General features: G+C 34.8%; 3 protein-coding genes across 7 annotated transcripts; all 3 read left to right on the top strand.

The window, feature by feature from the left end:
* Nucleotides 1–231: 231 nt before the first annotated feature.
* Nucleotides 232–5,341, top strand: LOC118037010 (uncharacterized). 4 transcript variants are annotated; one of them, XM_073404665.1, is made up of 13 exons: nucleotides 301–334; nucleotides 395–533; nucleotides 681–814; nucleotides 910–984; nucleotides 1,280–1,386; nucleotides 1,628–1,688; nucleotides 1,779–1,838; nucleotides 1,927–2,001; nucleotides 2,377–2,529; nucleotides 3,072–3,126; nucleotides 4,136–4,252; nucleotides 4,485–4,714; nucleotides 4,999–5,341. In XM_073404665.1, exons 2-13 carry the CDS (start codon nucleotides 512–514, stop codon nucleotides 5,020–5,022), a joined length of 1,113 nt encoding a protein of 370 aa, XP_073260766.1. In that variant the 5' UTR covers nucleotides 301–334; nucleotides 395–511; the 3' UTR covers nucleotides 5,023–5,341. The 4 variants fall into 4 exon arrangements, with proteins under 4 accessions (XP_034898780.1, XP_034898789.1, XP_073260766.1 ...); XM_073404664.1 differs by having other exon boundaries at nucleotides 302–334; nucleotides 625–814; XM_035042889.2 differs by having other exon boundaries at nucleotides 232–533; nucleotides 625–814.
* A 4,776-nt stretch (nucleotides 5,342–10,117) lies between these two features.
* Nucleotides 10,118–10,552, top strand: LOC118037024 (basic leucine zipper 4). Its single transcript, XM_035042909.2, has one exon. The coding sequence runs from the start codon at nucleotides 10,118–10,120 to the stop codon at nucleotides 10,550–10,552; it is 435 nt and encodes a 144-aa protein (XP_034898800.1).
* A 6,050-nt stretch (nucleotides 10,553–16,602) lies between these two features.
* Nucleotides 16,603–23,057, top strand: LOC118037034 (kinesin-like protein KIN-7N). Of its 2 annotated transcripts, none has more exons than XM_035042927.2 (18): nucleotides 16,603–16,790; nucleotides 16,881–16,970; nucleotides 17,043–17,161; nucleotides 17,240–17,353; nucleotides 17,458–17,539; nucleotides 17,638–17,705; nucleotides 17,794–17,871; nucleotides 17,976–18,118; nucleotides 18,202–18,304; nucleotides 18,426–18,506; nucleotides 18,608–18,676; nucleotides 18,758–18,817; nucleotides 18,905–19,057; nucleotides 19,648–19,935; nucleotides 20,446–20,532; nucleotides 21,110–21,268; nucleotides 21,361–21,630; nucleotides 22,328–23,057. In XM_035042927.2, the coding sequence occupies exons 1-18, from the start codon at nucleotides 16,637–16,639 to the stop codon at nucleotides 22,763–22,765; spliced, it is 2,556 nt and encodes an 851-aa protein (XP_034898818.1). In that variant the 5' UTR covers nucleotides 16,603–16,636; the 3' UTR covers nucleotides 22,766–23,057. The 2 variants fall into 2 exon arrangements, with proteins under 2 accessions (XP_034898818.1, XP_034898811.1); XM_035042920.2 differs by having other exon boundaries at nucleotides 19,642–19,935.
* The last annotated feature ends 1,102 nt before the right edge of the window (nucleotides 23,058–24,159 follow it).

Genomic DNA, 24,159 nt, shown 5'->3' with positions numbered 1-24,159 from the left:
CACTGCCCTTCACGAAATACGGCTAACTGAAAACGCCAGCTCAAGTTGGGCCAGCCACAAGCACCAGGCCAGGCCTCACTCATTACTATTATTATTATCATGATCACAACGCCGCACAACCAATCAACAATCATTCACCGTTCATTTTGATGGCAGGCCAAAAACACACGATGTCGGCAGTCTTAAGCTGCAGAAAACACCCTTATATTGACACCTGTTGTGTATCAGAAGCAAACTCACAAAGATTCTCATCTACCGAGACACACCAAATAATCCCTCTAAATATCGTTCTCTCTCCTTTCAGTCTCGAAGACCTCAATAAAAGAGACTCGGATCATAGACCCGCGCACCGGCGCCAGTTTTTTCAGTTTAACGAAATGTTTGCTGGTGAGGAAATTCTAAAAACCTAGCCAGGTCGCTGCTAAAAGTCAATCGATATCATTAACCACGACGCGAAGTGTTTTGCTGTTTACGAATTCCTTTCAAATTTGAGAAACAGAAATGCTAGGGGATGGCGGAGAGACTCCTTCCAGGTACTGCAGATTCTGTTACGTAATCAGGTTAAAATTTTAGGTTTAATCTGTGTGTGATATTTGATTATGGAAATTGTTGTTTAATTGATAGGTTTGAGTTGTTGTCTATGGTGAAGAAACACTCTAACTTGTTAGGGAAAACTACAGTGGAAGAGGAAGATGCAGCAGATGTTGAAATGGACTCGCGGTTTTGGCATGATGTGTTGGATTTGTATTTTATTCGTGGTAAAGAATCAAGGAGAAAGCAGGATGATGATCTCGTCTTTTTCGTTAGAAAAAGGGTGAAGCATTGTTTATTTGTAGTGGCAATTATCTAGTTTCGCTTTAATGTTGATTTGCGATTTCGTACTAATTTTGTTTGATTATGTTTTCGTAGAGCACGCAAGGATATGGTTTCAATGATAGTGTAGAGAGTGCTGCTCCTTACTTTGTACGCAGGTGGGCACCTAAGGTAAAGAGCGGCGTAAATTTGTGCTTTGGATTGATTTTGTGATAATATTTGCTTGAGGGAAAGCCGGCATGCTTGTGGCTTTCTTCCCACAGCATGATGGAAAGATAATGTGGGAGTTTATGCTATTGTGAATATAAAACTCTGAATGTGGTTATAGTTGAAGAAACTTGGGCTAGGCTGTGGTTTGGTCTTTTATTTTTTAATTTTGATTACGCCTATGGTAGTTAGATGTGGCCTTTTTGTACATGGAATTGATTTTGCTAAGGTGCTCATTATCTTCAGTTTTGTCTACTAGTTGGATAATTTAGTTGGTGAAAGTTCAGCGGAGGTGGATTGGAGGCGCTCGTTTTACTTGAATTTGATTGCACATACATCATACACAGTAACTGTGGCAATTTGCAGGTATTTTGTTTCTCATGTCATATCTTTACCTTAATATATTACGTATACTACTTGCCATACTGCTGAAAATTGCTCTGGAACTGAAGAAATTTTTTGAAATTCATGGTTTTTCACCTTCTTAAAAAGGCCCATGACTGATAAAAATAGGATATTGTATTAATCCTAAACTGGAAAGGTTTATTTTTTTTAGCCATGAAAGAACTTTGTGATTGTGAGTTCTTGTTTTTTTTTTTGTTTGCAGTCAACAAGTCCTTCGGAATCATCAAGCTGGGCAAGATACAGAGTTGTCTCCTATATATAAGGCACTTCCAGTTTTTATATCGCATGGTTGTTTCTTTTTGTTAGTTTGTGAGCTTCTTATCCATAGGGAGAATTTAACTTTCTCTCTGCAGGTTGTAAAGACTGTTTATGCATCTCCAAGTCGGGTATATTTTCATTTGGACTCAAAAAAGGTATGCTCATTTGCTGTTAATAAGTCATCCTCTTAATTCATGCTTTGTCTTCAATTCTCACCTGACATTATCTCTGATGCATATATAGGAAGTAGAGACAACGCCTGCATATCCAGATATCTGTTTTGCAGTTGATGATTTTGACTCCACTTTTGATGCAGTGGTACTGTGCTTATCTTATGACTGTTGTACTTTTTAATGCTTTATTTTGCGAGGTCAACAATTTACTTTTTTTTATTTTATTGATGTTTTTCTCATGACAAGGTGTGCTGTGTATGTCAATATGCATGGATGTCAGATGGAAATTTTTAAACAAAGGGGAGTGGAATAAAATTTGATCTGTATCCCTTAAATTAGATCGAGTTATACCCTTACTAAGAATGAATTTTCCATATGAAGAGCATAAATTATTGAGCACGATGCATTGAGGAAAATAAATGATATAAAATGCTTCATATCTAGGACACATTCACAATCTTTTACATCTTTAAACTTTTTCAATTCGTTGTTATTTTTCTTATAATTTTGCTATCATCAGGTGTTGACAGAAAGAGACCACTGCTATTGTGTACTTCTCAATGCACATGATGGGGCAGCATTTCCTAGTGACAAAGAGTTGCAAGATGGCAGTTCTAGCAGTAATTTTTGTCAGAAAAATGATACTAGTTCTGGGAAGGAAAAGAATTCTAAGGTTTGTGCTTGTTCCACCCAACACATGAAACTTGCTTGTTTGAGCTCTTTGATCTACCATGAACTCCCACTTGCTGAGCTATTCTGATTTGAAGAGGCTTTAAGTTGCATGAAATTCTCTGACACTTTGATACATCTCTTGGACAAGCTTGCCTTAGATCAAAGTGGTTTCTGGTGTCATATATCATACTCTCCTTACATGGAGAGCTTTGGAATTTTATTAGAAAACTTTTACAGAACCTTAGATTCCAACAGCTAGGAATGAACTGCTGTAGATGCCATGGGTGGCTATGGAAAATCCATGTTAAACTTGCCAGTTTAGTTGACCGCGAGCATACATTTTCCAAATTGCAATATCTCTAAATGCACAAATGCGTTGCTGATTTATTGTAGGGTATTATGATTTCTTTTTTCACCCTCCTGTGTTGTCTCTACTTAGTTTTATATGCTGAGATAGAGATGAACATGAAAAGTAACTATTCTTATTTCTATCTACAATTCATTCAGTTCCTTGTCTAATTGGAGCAATTATTATGATTTCAGCTCACACTTTTCTCCGGATTTGTAAGCTATCAAATGGTTCGAGAAGCATATGATGGTATATCTTCAATAAATTACTCAAAAATGGTTCTGCTTTCTTTCTGTTGTTTAATCAGAAGTAAATCTTAGGTGACTTTCAGTTAGAGTGATATGAAGTTGGGTCTTCTCTATCTGGATTATTAGTTTCACTTGTTATTTCTGCAGGAAAGCTTTTGTGTGAAGCACATGAAGTCATGACTTACTTTGACATTGAATTTGCTTTTGTTGTCTTTAGCCTGACATATGTAACTTGTAGTTTATCTGTGCTTTTATTATTTTGAGCCAAAAATATCCTTTAGTCTCATATGGAGGCAAGCATGCTGAATAATCATTATAGCCATTGAAGATTTTCTGATTTGCAATATGCAAACCTTGTTTTAATTTTCCTAGACTGAATAACAATTTTCTTATGGGGACTATGGGCATAAATTCTAAACACTTAACCGTAATTCATTCTTTATCTGCTTCTAACTAAATTAATTTTGCTGCTTCCACAGCAGATGAACACTTGTACTAATGGTTTATCAGAATCAACAAAGAGGGTGCATTCATCCCAAATATTTCAAATAGGCACTGTGATGTTAGCAAACTATCTTTTCTATCCAGCTCTTGATGCCTTACACACGTTTTTCTATTTTGTTGGTAATGTCTTTAGCTTTCAGCTGTTTCCTAGTACAATTGTTTGTTTGGGTGCCCGGGGTTAAATTCTTTGGGAGTAAGTGTTCTCACATGTTCTTGTTACACTTGTGGTTTCTCTCATTCTGAAGTTCTGACTTGGCAACTTAACGGAGTTGACTTTGTTACTCAATTGTTCTGGTTTCTGGTTATTATCAAACTATTGCAACTATGATCTCTGTCCTGTGGTAAAAATGAGTTTTTTTTGTTTGTTTGTTTTTATTTGCAAAAAGAATTTTATTGTTACCAGTTTCTGAACTTCGATGCAGCTTGCAGAGATATCAGAAACTGAAATGTCAACAATTTTCTTTACTCATTTAGCTCTCTTATCTCTCTATCCCCCTGTTCAACAGCTGGCAAGTCTCGATTTGGGAGTCTTCTTGGTCAATCCCCTGGAAAAACAGACAGACTTTACATGAAAGGTCCAGGAGGACGTGGGGAAGTTGAAGTAGCTGTTTCTGGTGTTGCAGGTAAAAGCGGAATCCTTTTCTTCCTAATTTCTTGATCTCTTTCAGTGTATTTTTTTTGGCTTTTGGGGGGCAGGGTTCTATTCGTTTCCCACCTCCCCCACTTTTTGTGGTTTTGGGTTTAAGACTCCTAATTGTTTTGCAAAAGTGCCACTGTTCTTTATTAGTTGATTAGATATGTGAATAGTATGCACAATGATTTCCATTCTACTGAATTGAGTTTTCATGTTATCAGATCAAAGCCAGCAGGATGTTGGCCCTTTTTCACCTGTTACTTCAAAGAAAGGGTTCGGGATTGGCTCAGTTTTTCTAAAAGCAGCATCTATTGCATCTTTGGCAGCAAAGCATGCCTTTGCAGCTGCTTCTTCCTCCGTATCTTCAGATGACGAGATGTTACCCCTCAAATGCTGCTTAATGTCCATATCATTGCCCTGGGAATATATCGCTTATGATCTTTTGTTCAAGGTAAAATCAATGTTTTTGCTATTTGTTCCTCAATGAAAGATGAGTTTGTTTTCGGAATTTGGATAGTGGTATTGGATTCGTCTTTAGGTAGATACTAGAAGCTTCTTTGTTTCTACCATCTTTCCTCCTGTGTTGCAACTAGCGTGCCAATTGGTAGGGTTAAACTCTGTTTTGGTATTTGAGGATGTGGACATTAATTTTCCGTTGTCCTTTTGGTGGGAGTTGATATTGATTTCCTTACGTTTGCAAAAGAGTGCTAATTTTTTCACTTACTGCAATCTCAGGGAAGTCCTCCTGTGAACATGTAAATATACACCATGGTTATCGCGAAACAGCCCAAAGATGTCGCCGGCTAGAGGAAGTGTGGGATAAAACAACTTTCGGATGTTAGTCGGAGTTAGCGCTCCTGCCTGAACTTTGACGGAACCTTATAATTGTAGTTGTACGTGAAAATTCTTTCTTCGCATTTTTTCTGTTAAGTAGTGTTACAGGGCTGAATTTGGAATGTTGTAATATTGTAATAATTAATAACCTTGACAAACGTAAGTGTCAGTTATGGTTTCCACTTTCAAAATTCAACAGGCCTTTTATCAGCCCTTGCCAGGGTCTGGCCTGGTCGTGATCCAATCTTGAAACGTCGTTTTATATATATATATATATATTAAAAAAAAAAAAAAACTGAAATAACCTGAGTTTGGTTTGGTCCAAGTCACTCTAGACTTGGCTGGATTGTTTAAGTTCATCTGGGTCTATTACCAGGTTGGTTCAATGACCAACTCAACTTGGGTAAGTGGTCCAATAACTTCAAAGAATTTCTTTTGTTAGATGAAATTTGATATCATAATCATGATATTGCATTAAAAAAACTGAAGAATGGTGAATTTTCCTTCTTGCCTTGAAAAAACAAAAAAAAAAGCTTTAAGTTAATGGTTGAGGCCCTTGAGGGAATTAGGTATTTTGATATTTTTTAATTGATCGTGGTTAGGGTGAGTATTTGTCTTTTAAATTACATAATAAATTATTATAAATATTTTTAAGATTAATATTGTTGGGTGTTATTGAAAAGTAGATTTGTATTTTTAATTATAAAATATGCAATAAAATAATTGATTTGTCCTTGTATACAAAAATACTTTGATTGGTTAAGAGGGGTGTTTTGGTCTTATCCTTTTTATTTATACTGTTAAAATACTTCCTTATTTCCGTAGTTAAATTTTTTCATGACCTAGATTCCAAGGCATCATTTTTATTGTTTCGCTATTGATTTTTTTTTTTATAAGGTAAAGTAGTAAAGTGGAGGTTAGTTTTGATTTTAATAAATTAAAGAGATTTTAAAAAAATTATTGATGCGTGATTGGACATGTGTTTGCATGTCAGTTGCTTCATCATTTTTGGAAAAGCATGTTCAACTGATTCTGGTAATAAAAAATATTATTTTCGAGATGTTTTTAGACTCATCTCAATATCTCTTTTATATAAAAGTGACACGTAGGTTTGTTCTCTCTGTGGTCTCATTTGAGTTCTGGAGTTACTCATATGATTGGAGGCTTACATAGTCGTTAACTTCATAGCCCGTGAGATTAGTCGAGGTGCGCGCAAGCTAGCCCGGACACCTACGTGTGACACATATTTTTGATTTGGCTTTGGTAGTTTTTTCTTTTTTCTTTTCTTTTTCCCTCGATTTTTATTTCAATTTTATCTTCATTTGATTCTTTTACTTATTTTTATTTTCAATTTAGTCCTTGGTTTTTTAGTTAATATTTTTTTTTATTTGAAATAACTTATGAAAATCAAAATTTGTTTTAATTTTATCCTCGTTTGATTTTTTTTAAAATTTTCTTATTTGTTCCTTTTATTTTTTGTTAAATATATTTTCTCAAAATAATTTTTTTATTTAATTAAATAGAATTGATTGATTGAATATAGATAAACACTCACTTCATTGCGTTTTGTTCGGTTTATTTTTCCAGGGCATTGCTCTAGAGAACCATGCGACTTTTTTTTATATCGTCTTGTATGATTTTATAATGGAGTTTTAACTATCTCAACAAATTATTTTAGTTGTGAACGATGTCTACAGTGGAGTGACGATTAGTTTCCAATAATTTTTTTTTTATCTCCTTGCAAACATGATATTAATGACTCATTTTTTTAGTTAATTATTGCCCAGTGTTTTATTTATTTATGGTTCACTTGCTATTGTAATCCTCGGTTTAAATTATTTTTAAATTAGCAGATCTTCAAGCTAATGACTCAAATACTTCTTTAAAAACGATATCATTGTTTAACCATTCTTTTCTTACATTACAAAAAAAGAATTGTCGTGCGGCGTGAGGGTTTTAGTTTTAGTATTGTACTAATTGTTTACATATTCAAATTCGTTCCCGCCGGCCTGGTTACAAACTTACAATTGACAGTCCAGTAAGCTTGATTTTAAACCAGTTTCCATCCCCACACCCCTTTTGCCTGCAGCCGTGGCTGAGAAAAATTTCTGACCTGCTTTCTTCTAGGCAGGAAATTAAAGAAAGAAAAGCTCAGCAGGTAATTATCGTGCTTTATTCTACCTCCTTGTTCTATAAGCCTCGTCCCTTCCATTGAGTGATCTCGAATACTCTTCTTGCGAAACGAATTCAACTATGAAATCACCAAAATACAACACAAATTCGTGCTCTTGGCTGCGCCCTCCCTGATGGGTCAGGTCACTATGACGTTTATATTGCAATGGTTTTGAAGCTACGATGTCTGTCATTTAAATAGGATGTTTTACCATTTGCACCCTTCGATCCTGCTTGCGTCTCTGGTGTCTGAGAAGTACACGAGAACGAGAACAAGAGGGACACATAAAATTATCAACGAGATTAACTGTGATTAGCTATTTGAATTGGAAATTGATGTGAAAGCATCACAAGGACTTTAATGATTAACTGTGGATTAGCTATATGAATTAGAAATTGATGTGAAAGCATCCAAAGACTTTAATGATTAACTGTGGAATCTAATCATCATACTTCATTTGTTTCATTCCCAATAGATTATCATTGTCTCTAGTAACCTCTACTAATTTCAGCACCCCAGTCATCCGCCATGGTGGGATATTACACTACCAAGTCAATGGGAGGTATATCAAGCAAGTTCGACCCGTGGAGATTATTGTTTTTAAGATATTAATTACTATTATTATATTTAATGTAGAATTAAAGTAATAAGCTTTCAGGATATAATAAAACCTTGAAATTTATAGACAATGTTTTTTATAAGTATTTTAAGAATTTTTGTTTTATTTTTTATAAATATAAATAAAAAGTGTGTAGAGAAGAATAGGAAAAGAAAAAAATTATTTTTTAATTTATTTACACAATTATCAATATGGTATCTATCAGGAAACTAATATTTTTTCCAACAAGTGTGTTTGTAGAATTTAATAGCACATCTTCATACTTATGGATCAATTTATCTATATAATTTAAAAAAACATGGATAAATTAATTGAATAATTTAGCAAGAGATGTCATGCATAACTAATTAATTAATTAGTTTTAAAAATAAAAAACAAAAATATTTATTTTATATAATGCCAATTTCATAATATAAAATTTTGGCATCCCCTCTAAATATTCCCATAAACATCCGAATCTATTTATTTTCACATTACAACTTACAACGAAACCTCTTGCATTGTATTTTATAACACTATCAACGATCTCAATCCCATGATGAGTAATTAACAAGTCTTTAGCACGCCACAGGCCAACAATTGATCTGTTCGGGCTCCACCTTTACCATCCCGTGGATGCGTTCTTCGATCTATCTCTGCAAGAAGTAGAATGCTGGTGCTGTGTTCATCAAGTACCCAGATAACAATATTATAATATAACGATTACGCTGTCCTATATGTCATCTAATTAGAACCAAACAGCAACAAAGAGCCTCTAATTTGCTTAGCATATGAAAGGCAGTTGAAAACATTTGAAAAGTTGGTATCGGGCTCATTAATTTATTTAGTAGCCATGCATGTCTGCAGCACATGAAGGCTACTTTGGCACTGTTGAAAACACAAAGGGTCGCAGGACGCTTAGATTCACTTTAGTTCATGAAACAAAAAAAAGGCTGAAATAACAACGGAAGGTGTGCAGCTGTGCATGTTGGCCTCCACTAGCTATGGCTGCTTTTGATATTTCTAACGTTCTGTATAACCAGAACTAACTGCCAACTAAGAAAACTACCAAACAAACGAACTTGGAATATATATATATATATATATATATATATATATATATATATATTTTTTTTATTAACGTGGGTGTCCGGGCCAGCTTGCGCGCACTCAACTAATCCTACGAGCTCTGAAATTAACGACCATGTAAGCTTCCAGTGGCCATCATATGAGCAACTCTAGGGTTTGAACATGAGACCATAAAGAGAGTAAACCTCTTGGTCCCAAGCTTTTACCACTGGGCTACCACTTAGATGGTTGAACTTGGAATATTCATTGGTCATGTAATGGTGTGGGTTAATATTTACATGGTCCAATACAATGTGCATGCCATGATCCTAAGAAGCAGCAGCAGTGTCTGCAACAAAGTCTTGGACATTTCTGCTTGAAAGCAGACCAATTTGCTTTTGGGAGAAGAGCTATTCACCCAACAAAATAAAATCTTGATTTGGGAAATGTGAACGCTTGAAAGTTTTGCTTTGGAGAAAAAATAACTTCTTTTTCCTTTTAAAGCAGTTCTGTCTTGGGTTTTTGCTTTCCTGCTAGTTTTCTTTTCTTTTCGTTTAATGTATTTGCACGAGCATAAGAGATTAGAGATCTTATCCACTCAATGCGTAATCGAATTGATAGAAGAATAACATGTTAAGCATTAATTAAACTTTGGTAATTAACCCACCATTTCGGACTAAACCATACCGTTGTATTTTAAACTGCGGTTCAAAATTAAAGGTAATAAAAGTTAGCTGTTTTTTTATTCAAACCGCAGTTTGAGACACCGCATACCGTGTAAACAAGCCAAGCCGATCCCTGAGTGGCTGCGTTAACTGTTAAGTTGTTTTCGTTTGATTCTTCGTGATTAAGCTAACCTAAGCTAACCTATCCTTTCTCCCTGACCCACACCCAGTTCTCCACAGGAAATTCAAAAGGCAGACCAAAGTAAAATAAAAGCACTCCCACCACCACGGCACCATCTACTAAAGCTGGGTCTACATGAAAATAAATACATGCCCTCTGGACGAAAATGCCCTAGCTCTTCCAAAATCCTTTCTTCATGTGGGCCCCGGGTGTCTTTTCCCTTGGTGCATAAATAGCCATCCCCAGCACTTCATCCTTCCCTTTTCCCTTCCTTTCCTCCCTCGCGGCTAAATTCGAAAAACCGGTTTCATTAATTTAGTATCGGTTCACCCATCATGTTCTTTGCCCAGGAAGCGGTCCAGCTCGAGCACCCTGTTCATGGCCCCGGGTTCACGGCCATTGAGATTCAAGAACTCTTATCTCTCCTCCAATCCCCCTCTCCTACCGAGAACTCCGGTTCTAGGGGATCGAACCAGGCGGTTTACTCAATCGATGAGAGGAAGCGCAGGCGCATGGTATCGAACCGAGAGTCAGCCAGAAGGTCCCGTTGGAGAAAGAAGAAGCATTTAGAGGACCTCACACAACAGTTAAACCGGTTGAAAATCCAGAACCGGGAGCTCCAGAACCGGTTAGGCTCAATTATAAACCAGTCTCACGTATTATGGAGAGAGAATGGCCGCTTAATGTCTGAATCTGTGGCTCTCAAGGCCAGACTTTCGGATTTACGCCTCGTTTTAGCTGCAATGAACGCCATGCAACAAGCACAATAATCTGGTCCTTATTAAGGCTTAAACGTACTTTAACCAGGATAATTAGGCCTAATAAAGCTCTAATAAACTCGTGAAAATATTAGAGCCCTGATTCCATCGTCCCTCCCTCTCCAAGTGCAGGTGGGTGTTAATTAACTAGCTTAATGTGGCTATTCTTGAGATTTTGTTGGAGACAAAGCCCACGTTGATATACCATGTGAAGATCTGAGGCCTGCCTTTTGGTCTTGTCCAGGACTTCCTTTTAGCAGGATAGCCCTTTTCTTTTCGTCACCCTCCCTTTTTTTAAGCTTTTTTAGCTATATGTGTTTGGCTAGTGATGTTAGTTCCAGTAGACTGTGCTCCAGCTTCATGAAATGGTAGCATTGCTATCATATTCAACTAGGGCATGACTTGTGTAAATAGATGTTTTTTGGAAACTACTCATATGGATTGCGATGCTTTATCTGAAATCTTTAATGTATAATTACTGTACAAAATAGTTAATAATTCCTTTTCTAAACCTAATCCAACAACGAAAAAAGTTCGATAAATATATTTACACCACGTTTCTAAATAAGAGAAGCCATTAGCTTTTGCCAAAGAGAAAAACAAATGCAGAATTACGTGCATGATCAGTGGGATGCTAACTTTGTTTGGACATCCAATGCTAATCAACATTTTCATTGAAGTGACAGCAGTGCTCATATATTCTTATATAACATTTTCATTGCGATTTCCTACTGTTATTCCACGTATAATTCACCTCCAGATGCGATACTATTAATCAAAAGTTATTAAACTCGGTTATGCATCAATACAAAAAAATGTTGTTTTAATTTTTTTTTTAAAAGTTAAAATAATAATAATGTTTTAGAATTTTTTTTTAACTCAAACTATATTTTAAATAGATAACCATATCAAGGTTAACCTGCTAGAATCAATCAAATTCTTCGAATCAATTTTCATTCAATTTAATTTAATACTAAACTAAAATATAGAGTTAACCTTTCTAGTCATATCAGATTTAATAATACTCTATTAATACTTTCTATCGAAATTTCACTCTTAAACAAACAAAAAAAAAAAGATCCTTACTTGTAATTAAACTTGATCAAGACTAAAATAGAGTTAAAATTGTCATTCAATCACCGTCTTATTATAAGAGTTTGGATAAAAGGGGACAAAAAAATCAAGGCATGATAGGTTTTTTTATGTTTTTTCAAGGATTGGATGAGAAGACGAGACCATGACTTGGGGGTGCTTTCATTTGAGAAGGAAATAAAGAAATGAAATATGGAGGGTAAGACAGAGAAGGAAAGAGAGAGAAAATTATCGAAAATTGCAAAATAGGGTTATTTGATTAATGCCTATAGGGTTTATACTGTTTATTAAATGGATAAGTTAGTTGCAAGTGAATTTCAATAGTAAAATTGGATGGAAGGTTATAGAAAGAACATATTGATGTTTCTCTATCTTTGAAGGGTTGCCAATCCACACGAGGAAACAGTAAATGACATATATTTCAACGATTGTGTGTAACTGTGTGAGGATTTGCCTTTTGGTCAAATGGTAGGATGAATTATGGTATTTTTTTTAAAATACTATAGAGTTTTAATCAAGTTTAAATTTTATTGTTTATGTTTTTTTAATTAGATAAATAATGTACTTCAGCATAATGTAATAATGAATTTGAACAATTCCGAAGTCTAAATAGTTTTTCGAAGCTAGTATAAAAACATTCTTATAAATATATATTCTACCCAATATTTTTTTTTTAATTCTTTTAGTTCGTAAGAATATCAACCTTGTACAAAGTGAGATATATATGTCCATCCACCTAATTTGTTAGTGTTTGTTGTTATCTTAAAACTTGTTTTTTGCTTTAAAAAAATATTAAATTAATATTTTTAAATTTTTGAATAATTTTAATAATTTAAAATAAAAAAATATTATTTTAACTCATCTTTAATTAAAAACATCCAAAACTTACACTTTAAATATATAGTAAAAAATAAAAAGGACTTGATTGATGGATAACGTACCGATATTAATTAATTACACCTAAAGAAACCGAGGAAAACGCCATGATCGATCATATATGGTCACCATTCATCGTGACTTCACTATATCATAGGCTTCGAAAGTAAAAAAAAGAAAAGAAGGTGTTCTTAACCCTTTACAGTATACAAAGTCATTGGTGTTAGATTAGCTGACGAGAAAACGTGTTCTACTACAAATGAAAAGGAACTTCATCGTGCAGGGTCTTGGAAAAGCTGTCTTCTCCTTTCATCAACCAAACTTTAGAACACAAATGGAGAAGATAAAGTGATCATATCACAACGTAACTTTAGCTCCCCTCATCCCTCTCTTTGTAAATATTACTTTTATTATCAAAGTTATTAAAATCAATTCAGTTTAAGCTATAAGACTACTTAGACAATGGTCAACTTAACAATTGATTCTAAAAGTAAATAATTATTTGAAAATAATATAAATAATATTCTGAACTTCATCTAAAAACTTAAGTTTTTAAGTTGAAATGGTTTTTTATATAGTATCAGAGCCTTAATGACTAAGTGGTCATGAGTTCGAATCTCACCATTTTTATTTATTTAATAAACATTAAGTACAAGGTGAAATGATTTTGTGTAAGTTTCGAGTTCAAAGCTTTAAATATACCCCAGAGTTTTTATTTATCTTAAATCCAATTTGGCTAATAACTTTACCCCAAATCTAAATTATTAATTGAATGGATTAATTTAGTTTTTTCCCGATCAAAAATTATTTTGAATATATTTTTAAAAACATAAATCTAGATTTTGATTTGATTTTAATAACACGCCCGGTGTTTTAATGACACTGTTCATGAGGACGTAAGATTCGGTGAATCATCCAGCTAAGCTCTAGGCAAACGAAATGAAGGGTGCTGCTAGGCTACTAGCTAAAGCACGCAGCAATTGCTGTGTGGCTCGTTTAAAAGGCAACGTACATGATTCTAATTCCATGCATGTGTTTGGAAAAAAGAAAAGTATTAGATTCCAAATTCCTACGTTTCATGAGAATGGTTCATTACGTTACAAGTGACACTCCAGAAGCCACTAACTTAATTATCTAAAAAAATAATGAAAAGCACATATCATATATATTGACTAAGCTTTTATTAAAGAATGTGTTTGGTACGTTTAACTTTTGAATTATATATTTTTTTTGATATTTTAAGCCATAGTTTTAAAAGTTTTTTTCATAAATAAATTACAATAAGTTTAATAAAAATAATTCAAAGTAGTTTTTTAAAGAATGAATGTGGTGCAAGTTATAATTCATAAATTAAAATTTTTAACTTTCGTTTAAATAAAAAAATTCGACTGAAGTATATAACAAACTCTTGATTAATTAAGTCAAAAGTTATTTTTAATTAAATATACTTGCAACTTTTTTTGAGTAAAACACAAAAACTTAAATCAACTTATAAAATTTATATGAAACATATAATCTAAATCATGTAATAATGACTCCTGCAACATCGATCCCCTTTATATACTAAACCATTCTTCAATGAAGATTTTCCAAGCTAAAAATCATCGCCATGAATAGCCTTTATAATAACCTTCCTTAATTTTGGCCTGCACCATCCCCTTCATATAATAAAACATTCTACGTGTGAGGTTTTCCAAGCTAAAAATCATCACCATGAAAAGCCTGTGACCCTGCTTTTAATCAGTGGCATAAATATAAATGCCTGCAAGGAGCTATAGCATTATATAGCAAGAGTCTCTCAACAGGGCAGGATGGGCTGTAAATAAAGAAGGGGAATATTAGCATGATTTTGTTATTAATCAAGGGAATTTATTAAATTTCTGAACTTGGAATTTTAATCGACTCAATTATCATAATATTGTCAGACTTTTACTAGTATATATAGTTAAGCATTTGCACGCACAAGCGCGCATATAAATCAGAGGGAATGATTTAATTACCATTGTCCATGAAATGTATTGTATAGATCCAATTTTTGTGGAACTAAAAACATCGAGAAAGACAATGAAAAATAGATGGACACGTACGTTTCTTTGTTCGATCTTTCTATTTTAAAATAATTTTTTTTCTCTAAAACTATAATGAAAACATATAAATAGATTTATTCAATTTATATCCCTTATATTAAACATATTTATGTTTCTTTTGTATATTATTTTTATTATGTTACTACACTAACCAAATACAACCAAACTTGTCGTTTTTAATAATAATATGGATCTTCTCGTACCCCGCTTTTGTTTGTAAGATGGATCTTTGCCTGCCAACTAAGTTGTTTCCTGATTTGAAATGATTCATTCCTCAGAAAACAATGGATAAAAAATCCATGCTCCCCGCAAACTGAATCAATGCATCATATTGTGCTATTAAGAACTTTATTAATGCATTTGCAATAAATACATGCATGCCGTCAAAAAGTGTCTCACAAAAATGGGCCCTTCTTGTTCTAGGTGCAGGGAAGGGGCTCGGATCATAAGATTTGTAGTCCCCATGAAATCATCAAAGCAAGTGTCATTATGGATAAAAAAAGACATTGAAAAAAGCAAATTTGATTATACATATCAAGTACTCTCAACTGCTCAAAGAAAAACTGAAAAAGATGAAGGTTACGTTTTTCTTAGCCTGGCCAATCATGAGATCAATCTTTGGCGTACGTGTCGTCCCGTGGTTGATTCCTATTTACTTGCGATTGTTCACTCGAGTTCGAAGGGAAAAAAAATAATAACAATAAAAAAAAGACTTGTCACCGATATCTTCTCTCCCTCCTGCCTCTTTCTTCTCTTGCAAGGTTCCTCGAGCTGCCAAGAGAGGGGAGGGGTGATTAGTGATCATCGTTGAATTTTTAATTTATAGTGTGTTTGGTAGTGTAATAACAGTTATTTTTTAAATAATTTTTCATGCTGAAATTATATTAATAATATTTTTTAATTTTTTAAAAATTATTTTTAATATTAACATACCAAAACGATTCAAAACATACAAATTATATTAAATTTTACTAAAAAAAAATTGACATTTTATGGAAACGCGGTGCAAACCGCGTTCCAATCACTGTCTTAAAGGGCTACAAAGCATCTTCTTCTTTTCTTAACAAGCTTGTTGAACTTCATCGATCACTGATTTAAAAGGGCTACAGAGCTTGCTGAAATTCCTTTTGACGAGAAGCATGGCATATAGTCAGGAATGAACTGCCCGAAAGGAGAAAAGAGAAGGGGGATCGAGAGGGGGCTCGAGGGATCAGAATTAGTGTAGGATCTGTCATGTCATGTGACTCATTTCCTACTGTTTTCCTATGAATATCGGCAACTTTTTTTCCTATTTAAGATATTCCGTGAAGACTTGGATGAGTTGAAGATGTGGTAATCAAACAAAAAAGAAGACGAAACAAAATGGCAAAAGGCTCTTGCTTTTTCCTCTGAGAGGCTCTCCAAGATCGATCGATTTTGGTAGCAAAAAGAAGACTACGTGCTCGATCTATCTAGTATTTTGAAATAGTTTTTCAAATGTATATATCAACTATTTAATTATGGAGCCATTCCAATTTATAATGGATCCTATATATAAAAACTAATTTAGGATGAATGTTTCACATACTATATTTAATTTAAGTGTGAGAGATTATTCTTCCTCGTTTGGACCAAGTATATTTACTATTTAAATGGTAAAACCAATGATGATAATTTTACCCAAACTCTATGTATAATTAATAATCCGAACCAACTATAGTTATTTTTTTTATATATATGTAATAATTATAATATAAATATTATTAAATTCAATAAAAATCCGATCCAAACTCAATCTATTATATATATATGGCCAATAAGCGGGTATGAGTAATATGCCGGGGCTCACATAACATCGTATTCATAAGAAGCTCCATTAATAATGGCCCAATTAGTAAGATGGGCCTACACGTCTAGATCCAAAGTTACTAGCCCAAGACAAACGTACAGTCGCCTCTAGGGACATTTTCGTAATTACAAATAATTTTCAAATCCCGACAGTCGTCAAAAGCAGCCTCTCATCCCGCCCGTAAACAAAAATCAAATCAAAGAGAGATAGAAAATGGAGAAGATCTGTGTAGCAATTAGAGTGAGACCACCTGTCACTGTATCTGAAGACACTACCATCAATGGAACCTACTGGAAAGTGGAAGAAAATCGCATCTCTCTTCACAAATCTCACGGCTCTCCTATCTCCGGTGTCTCTTATGCCTTTGGTACCTCATTATTCTCTCCAATTTCTCTCCATTTCCTCTTTGATTTCTGTATTTTACTCACTGATTTTTTTTTCTTTCAATTTTTGGTAGATCACGTGTTCGATGAGAGCTGCACAAACTCTAGAGTTTACGAGCTCCTTACCAAGGATCTCATTCTTGCTGCAGTTGACGGTTTTAACGGTATGATTTATTAGAGCTTGTGTAGTTTCAATAGTTATTTAATTTGATTTTTTTAAAAAAATTTTAATGCAGGAACGGTGTTCGCTTATGGACAGACTAGCAGTGGAAAGACGTTTACGATGAACGGTTCTCAAAACGATGGAGGAATTATTCATCGAGCGGTTAAAGATATTTTTGAAAAAATTCACATGGTAATTACCGCAAGCACGCCGTTGCTGCTGTGTTGAGCAAAATTTGAATTGATTGATGATATATTTTTTTTGAAGCAGATTTCCGAGAGAGAGTTTCTCATAAGAGTTTCGTATATGGAAATTTATAATGAGGAGATTAATGATCTTTTTGCTGTTGAGAATCAGAAATTGTCAATACATGAGAGCTTGGAGGTTGGATAGAGTCTTTGGGAATTCTCTTACTCTTTTACTAGTTTCCTTGCTTGTATAATTCACTGATTTTAATTTTTTTATTTTGTTTTTGTTTTTGGTTCTAGCGCGGCGTGTTTGTTGCAGGACTAAAGGAGGAAATTGTGAGTGATGGTGAACAAGTGTTGAAGTTAATCGAAGGAGGAGAAGGTTTGAAGCATAATTCACTCATAGCCCTTGTTTTTAAAACTTTGTTTTGGTGATAATGTATGTGTGGTTACATGTAATTTGAAATTTGTGCACTGCAGTTAATCGACACTTTGGAGAGACGAACATGAATGCTCGAAGCAGTAGGTCTCACACGATTTTTAGAATGGTAAGAAGTCATTGACATGATTAAAGATGTAGTGAGATACAATTTCTTTGATCAGATTTACTATCAATCTTGAGGCTGTGTGTGTCAGGTGATTGAAAGTAAGAGGAAGGATGCCAATTCTTCTGGTGATTATTCGAGTAGTGATGCTGTCCGAGTTTCTGTGTTGGTGTGTAATCTCTCACATTTTGCTGTATTGAGGATAACACTTTGAATTATACAGGACCTGGTTTTTCTAATTTTTACATGCCATTTTGTGCTGTGTGGAAGTAGAACTTGGTAGATTTAGCTGGATCAGAAAGGATAGCTAAAACTGGAGCTGGTGGTGTACGTTTAAAAGAAGGGAAGTATATTAACAAGAGTTTGATGATTCTTGGTAATGTAATAAACAAACTAAGTGAAGGTGCCAAGCAGAGGTAATTGCTGCGCTGGAAATTTATCTCTTTAATTAGGTTTTATTAGAGCTGTTTTTGTTAATGTTTTAGTTTATTAAATACAGGGGGCATATTCCATATCGTGATAGCAAGCTTACTCGTATACTCCAACCTGCTCTTGGTGGAAATGCCAAGACTTCAATTATATGCACTGTAGCCCCAGAAGAGGTAGTCATTTATTTGTTTCCATTGGAGTGTTTACATTCTATTCATCGCCAACGGTTCCAATTGACCCAGCGTCAAGTTGAGCCTTCTAGGTTAACTGTATTTAGTTTTTGTTGTTTTTTAGCTTCACATTGAGGAAACAAAGGGAACTCTCCAGTTTGCTAGTCGAGCTAAGCGCATCACCAATTGTGCCCAAGTGAATGAGGTATGTCTGTTGTTTTGTACAGAGCATTAACCATTTTATCACCTTAACTAGAGTAGGTAACTGGGTTCTAATATATTCATTCCTCGTGGTCTTCTTTGTAGATTTTGTCAGATGCAGCCTTGCTGAAGCGCCAGAAGTTAGAGATAGAGGAGCTGCGTAAGAAACTTCAGGTTATGATCATGCCATGTTCATTGTAATTTCTACATGGTAAAGATTTAGATATTATTTGATTAAGTTAAATACTTCTTCAGGGATCCCGGGCTGAAGTACTGGAGCAAGAAATTTTGAAGTTGAGAAATGACATGCTGAAGGTAGATTCTACCTCTAACATGATCTGACCATTATCATGAACACCGCTCATAACTTGTGTTAATTGAGCTCCAATTTCCAATTTCCAGTACGAATTGGAGAGAGAAAAGCTTGAGATGGAACTGAAAGAGGAGAGGAAATCACACAAGGAACGTGATCAAAGCATCAAAGAGCAGCAGATGAAAATTGACAATCTCAGTACCGGTGCCTCCTTTTCAGATAGTGATAGGAACTCTATCCAGGTATATTTCAAGCAAAGTAAAACGCCATAATTTCTCGGCACTTTTGTCCAGCAGAGGTCACTACACGGATAGCATAACCTTCTTTCTAGTACTTTGATAATGGCAAATTGGCAGCAGATACTGGTTTTACCATCATCCACTATTGGTCCATATCTTCTTGCTGTAAACAAGAGTAACTTGCCCTGGTTCTTGGATTTCTCCATCATTTATGCCTATATTAGTAATGCAGCATTTCAAAATTTTCTCAAAGACAAATTTATATGACTGTTAGCATGATTTTTAATGAAGCATCTGAAGGATGCCAAAGAATAGAGTGATATAAAGCACATACCTGGTGCAAACTGATCATGTACAGATGTAAGCAAGATATGTAACCTCAAATTTGTTCCCTTCTGGTCTTCTATAGTCAAGCTTTGCGTCACAACAGTCATGGCAAAGAATATATATTTATTCTATTTGTATTCATTTAATATATTTCATGTAATCATTACTATTCTTTCTGTGATTTCTTATGCATTAACAAAAACTTCTACTCATCTCTTAGGTTACTGATATTCTTATAATAAAATAACTACTGGTGGTAGGAAAAGGATGCTGGGAGACAAATCCTCAAGGAAGAATTCAGTGGCAGCAACAGTGTCTTCAAAAATGATGTTTTCGGAACCCCTACATTCAAGGCAGATTCCAATGCCTTTGTTGGCAAACGGTCCAATTACTCCAGGCTGCCAGATTTCAGTCCTCTACCAGATAACTATAGCAATGTGGCCGATGAAGACACATGGTTGAAAATGAACAAAGGATTCATCGCTGACCTTGATTCAATTCAAATGACTCCTGCAAGAAAAGTTCAATCCTTTCCTTTTGGTGATGTGGCTCCAGTAAGTTTATGTTAAGTTTTTCATATGCTCAGTCGTGTTATCTGCAATTGCTACTGGTCCCTTTCCTATGTGTTACACTAAGGAAAAAGCCTGAGATGAGAATATCAAGGATGTCCTCTTGAGAACTGATGTTCACCTTTTCTAATTCTTCTATATTTTGGTCTAATTCATTTTTTGTTTCAAGTGTTCGAAGTTTTCTTGTGTGCATGTGGTTGTTTTGTCTCTCCATCGCATTCATAAACCATATAAAAAAACAATGTTGAATTAGAAGCTAAGGGTTTCCATCTTTGGTAACTAAACAGAAATAAATAAATAAAGCATACATACTGGCATGACCTGTATTAAATCAGTCTTCTAGTGTTCTAGCATTTTCAAACTTTGATATTGCTCGTTAAATGTGATAAATAGCTATGATAGTGATACCTTTTTATTTTTCAATGTTTAGATAATACTAGTAGTACTATCCAGCCACATAATTTTTTTAATTAGTCTCATCCGCATCGCTGCCAGGGTTACTCAACTGAGGATTACAAAGTAGAGGTCCAGAATCTCAAAAGGCAACTAGAACTTGTCCTTGAAGAGAAGAATGAACTCGAGGTTTGCCTTTTGCTCTTGCCATTTCTCAATTTTCGATTTCATACATCGGTGATAATTCAGTGAGTTAGCTTGATATTTGAAAGTGGCATGTTCTTGATGACTGCATTCAGTTGCTGTTGTTTGTTCTCCTCAAATAGTTCCATTTCATTGGGCACTTTTTCATACAGTACGCACCACTACTATTGGTAACTATGATGTAGAAATGCATCCAATGTGCAATTTATGACACAGGAACGTGCAGTGACGACTCTTTAGTGTGCTTGTTTTTCATTTTTAGCTCATTTGAAAATTAGAAGAATAACACTTCTAAATCCCCGTCCACATACAAAGCTTCCATCTATTACTGGTGTTAGCTATGCATTGATACCGGTAGAAAGCTTTCTTTTCAATCTGAGACCTCTAAGTAATTGCTCTTTCTAGGTATATGTCTTACTCCAAATAGGAGAACTCTTGATATCTCTGTGAATTGATGTAACGTAACAAAGTGTTTTTTGCTGATCATGCTATTCAGTTCTGTCTATTTTATTCTTCCGGTGCAAGCATTTAATCTTAATGTATTGCATGCATATGTTTGCAGAAGAAGCACTTAGAACAATTACAGTTGAATGATCATTTAATGGGGGAGATATCAGAGCTCAAACATGAAGCAGTGGTAATTCGAGAAATACCTCAAAGACTATGTGAATCTATGGCTTGTTGCAGAGACACTTACAAAGATGTTCTGTTAACGTTGCAGGTGACGCTTTGCATTTATATGCCTCTGTCGGTTAATATTTACTGATAGCATTAGATTAGTAAAATGTAATTTCTACTTTGACATCCAAACAGAGTTTTGTACCTGATGGAGACTCTTCAATTGGAAAATTCCTATCTACCACAAGTGAAATCGGCTTAACCCTTTTCTCAAATTTGGAAAAGCGTTTCTTTATGGCAATGGATGATCACAAATCTTTTAATGAGAATGATTCTTTGGTCCAAGAAAACTGCGAAGTGCTTTCTGAAAGATTGAAAAACACAATTACATCCCTGGCATTCGCAGAAAAACTAGCTGTTCAGAATAAAGAAGAGAAGAATCCTATATGCGGCTCCACTTATAAGGTAGCTGCCTGGTTACAATCATCAAGATATCATTTATCAATCATGATTTTATTTTTCATCCTGATGTTTGGATATATTGTTCCCTCTTTCAGGATTTCTATCATTTAAACTGTTGCTTGTTTAGCTATTTAATTATATGACAATACAAGCCAAAATAAACATAGAATTGTATCTGAGTTGATCTTCATGTCATGGCAGTATGGATGATATTTGAAACATTCTAATAAACCATTTAAATAACTCAAAACTTGTCCTTTTCTAGTTCTGAAAATTCTTTCGATGTGCATTTGAATGCTAAGTGTAAGCTTGCCAGTCTCATACCAAAAGAAGAAGAGTCATAACTAAATCTGGTGTATTCGTTTATCTTGCCTCTAAGCCTGTCTTTTACTCTTCCGACGATATCCTAGGTGCTGCCTGCATTTTAAGATATATATACTCGTGGGGAGTTTATACATGTAGAGAGTTATGTTCCATAGATCTTATATGTAATTCTTACTTGTACAGTGAATCAGTTCTGTTTTTTCTGCGAAGTCCAAATGATGCATGTTGTCAAGTTCCAAAGTGTGGCGCAATAACGATCCTTAAACAATGTTTAGTGTATGCTACTTTACAATGAAAGAACTGCTTGTGTATCAAATCATACATCATTCAGGTCACATTACATTGTTTGAAGGTTTAGTTTTGAAATGTGATAAAGGAATGCACTCTGGGAGAAGAACCTGCTTCTTGGAAGGAGAAACTGGGAAATGAACTTGGTGCTATCAAGGAAAAACTCCAAGCCTTGGAGAAAGAGTTAGAACATAATAACCAGCTTCTGAAGGATTCAAGAGAAAGACACGATACCATGGAAAGAGATTATTGGCTTTTGAAAGAAGAAAGGGATTCTTTGCTTGAGAAAGTCTCCGAGTCATCTCAAAACCTAGCCACGGTTGCCCTTCAAAAGGAAAACATTTTGAAGGATTTGAACATTGAAGCAGAGAGAAGGAAATATCTCGAGAAAGAGATCAAACAATTCAGTGTTGCTTTTGCCAGTCGGCAGAGATCCTTCATGTCTTTCCAAGGTGAATTTCTATCTAAAGTTGAGAAATTGAGAGCCCAAAGTCCAATTGCAGCATCCGAATCTCTTGGGTGTTGAAAATTCAGTTTCGACTGCTTGTTAGTTTATTCTGTATTTCACATGGTTCTGTTCATGTTGCTTCCCATTTACTTGCGTAGATTTCTGTCTGTAATTCTACACATGATCCTTTGAGTTTGGATGTCCTTAGGAACTAAATCATGCACTTATGAGAGACATTTAGTCAGTTAACCCTTGTTATTACAAGGCCTAGCTTAGCATGGCGAGTCAACCCGGTGACTCACCATCCCGAGACTTGGCTGGGTCCTAGCTGAGAAAACCATGAGATATCATTGTTTGGGTTTTTTTTTTTTTTTTTTAAAACGAAGTTAAGCTTGGATTGGGGAATTAACTTGTTTATCAACTTATTTAGTTCTTGTCATAAATAAAATATTTGACCTAGGACTTAGGTTTTGGACTAAGTCAACTTCTGTATCGAGTTATATAATTATATGGTTAACAAGACTAGCCTAGGATAGAAAAGCAATTTTCAAATTTTATATATATATATATTGTAGGTTAATTGATACAGGTCCATCCCTGCATTCAGAAATTTCATTCACCTAATTTAAAGGAACTAGCCTAGACTGCCTTCTGATGAATTCCCGGTAATATTCTGAAAATGAATGCCTTGTATCAATAGATAATTTGAAATCAAATTATTTGTGCATAAATATTCTATGAAAACAATGAATGCGTGAAAATACTTTGAAGATGTTGCTCCTTTGAGCATGCAGCTCATGCGCAGATGAGCCGGTGGTTCCAAAGTGGTGAGCGAATTCTTGATCCAAACATGCACCTGAATTGCTTCTATTCTGTAAGAACACTATTTATACATACTAAAGAAGTGGGGATTCGATACATTGCGAAATGCTTGTTCACTACCTGTATGATGCGACAGGAGCAACTCAATTCGAAATCATTATATGTCGGCACAGAAAATGAGTGCATTGCATGGCCATTCAGTCTTTCAGCTTTTTGGTCACCCTCAGTCTCTTTCAATGAGGTTGCCCTCATTGCTCATGTTCATCCCGAAGCCCTTCTGTATTTATTTTCTTGGAAAAAAATTGAAGGTTGAAGATTTCTACCAAGATGCTCAATCGTTTTATCGAGCTTCATGTCTTCATTGAATCCACGTCTCACGCGTGTAAATGTCAAGCAGACACGCCAAAAATTAACCTCGTTAGGTGGCAAAAGAAAATGAGAGCAAATTCTCCACTAAAAAGTCCCAGTCACGTTAAATGCCTTGGTTAAAAAAGCAAAGATACTAGGCTCCAAAGCATGAGAGAGAGTCCATGAGCAGTTTGCTTTTTGGATTATTGAATAGATTGTGATGGGTGTAAGGCCCGCAATTCCCATCGACTTTAATTGTATTTCCACAGTTTGGGCCCCAATGAGCCCATGATTGAAAGTTG

This window comes from Populus alba, chromosome 14 (assembly GCF_005239225.2).
Source record: "Populus alba chromosome 14, ASM523922v2, whole genome shotgun sequence".
Classification (NCBI taxonomy): domain Eukaryota; kingdom Viridiplantae; phylum Streptophyta; class Magnoliopsida; order Malpighiales; family Salicaceae; genus Populus; species Populus alba.
This window is presented reverse-complemented; position numbering and strand designations above follow the sequence as displayed.

What these genes read in the sequence shown, in the direction of transcription:
- LOC118037010 (XM_035042889.2), top strand. Translation starts at nt 502, where the DNA reads ATGCTAGGGGATGGCGGAGAGACTCCTTCCAG. An exon ending in TACGCAGGTGGGCACCTAAG is followed by an intron (nt 985 to 1,279) that starts GTAAAGAGCGGC and finishes TTTGTCTACTAG; the next exon opens with TTGGATAATTTAGTTGGTGA. An exon ending in GTAACTGTGGCAATTTGCAG is followed by an intron (nt 1,387 to 1,627) that starts GTATTTTGTTTC and finishes TTTTGTTTGCAG; the next exon opens with TCAACAAGTCCTTCGGAATC.
- LOC118037024 (XM_035042909.2), top strand. Translation starts at nt 10,118, where the DNA reads ATGTTCTTTGCCCAGGAAGCGGTCCAGCTCGAGCACCCTGTTCATGGC.
- LOC118037034 (XM_035042920.2), top strand. Translation starts at nt 16,637, where the DNA reads ATGGAGAAGATCTGTGTAGCAATTAGAGTGAGACCACCTGTCACTGTA. An exon ending in TTTTTGAAAAAATTCACATG is followed by an intron (nt 17,162 to 17,239) that starts GTAATTACCGCA and finishes TTTTTGAAGCAG; the next exon opens with ATTTCCGAGAGAGAGTTTCT. An exon ending in TGAGAAATGACATGCTGAAG is followed by an intron (nt 18,818 to 18,904) that starts GTAGATTCTACC and finishes TCCAATTTCCAG; the next exon opens with TACGAATTGGAGAGAGAAAA.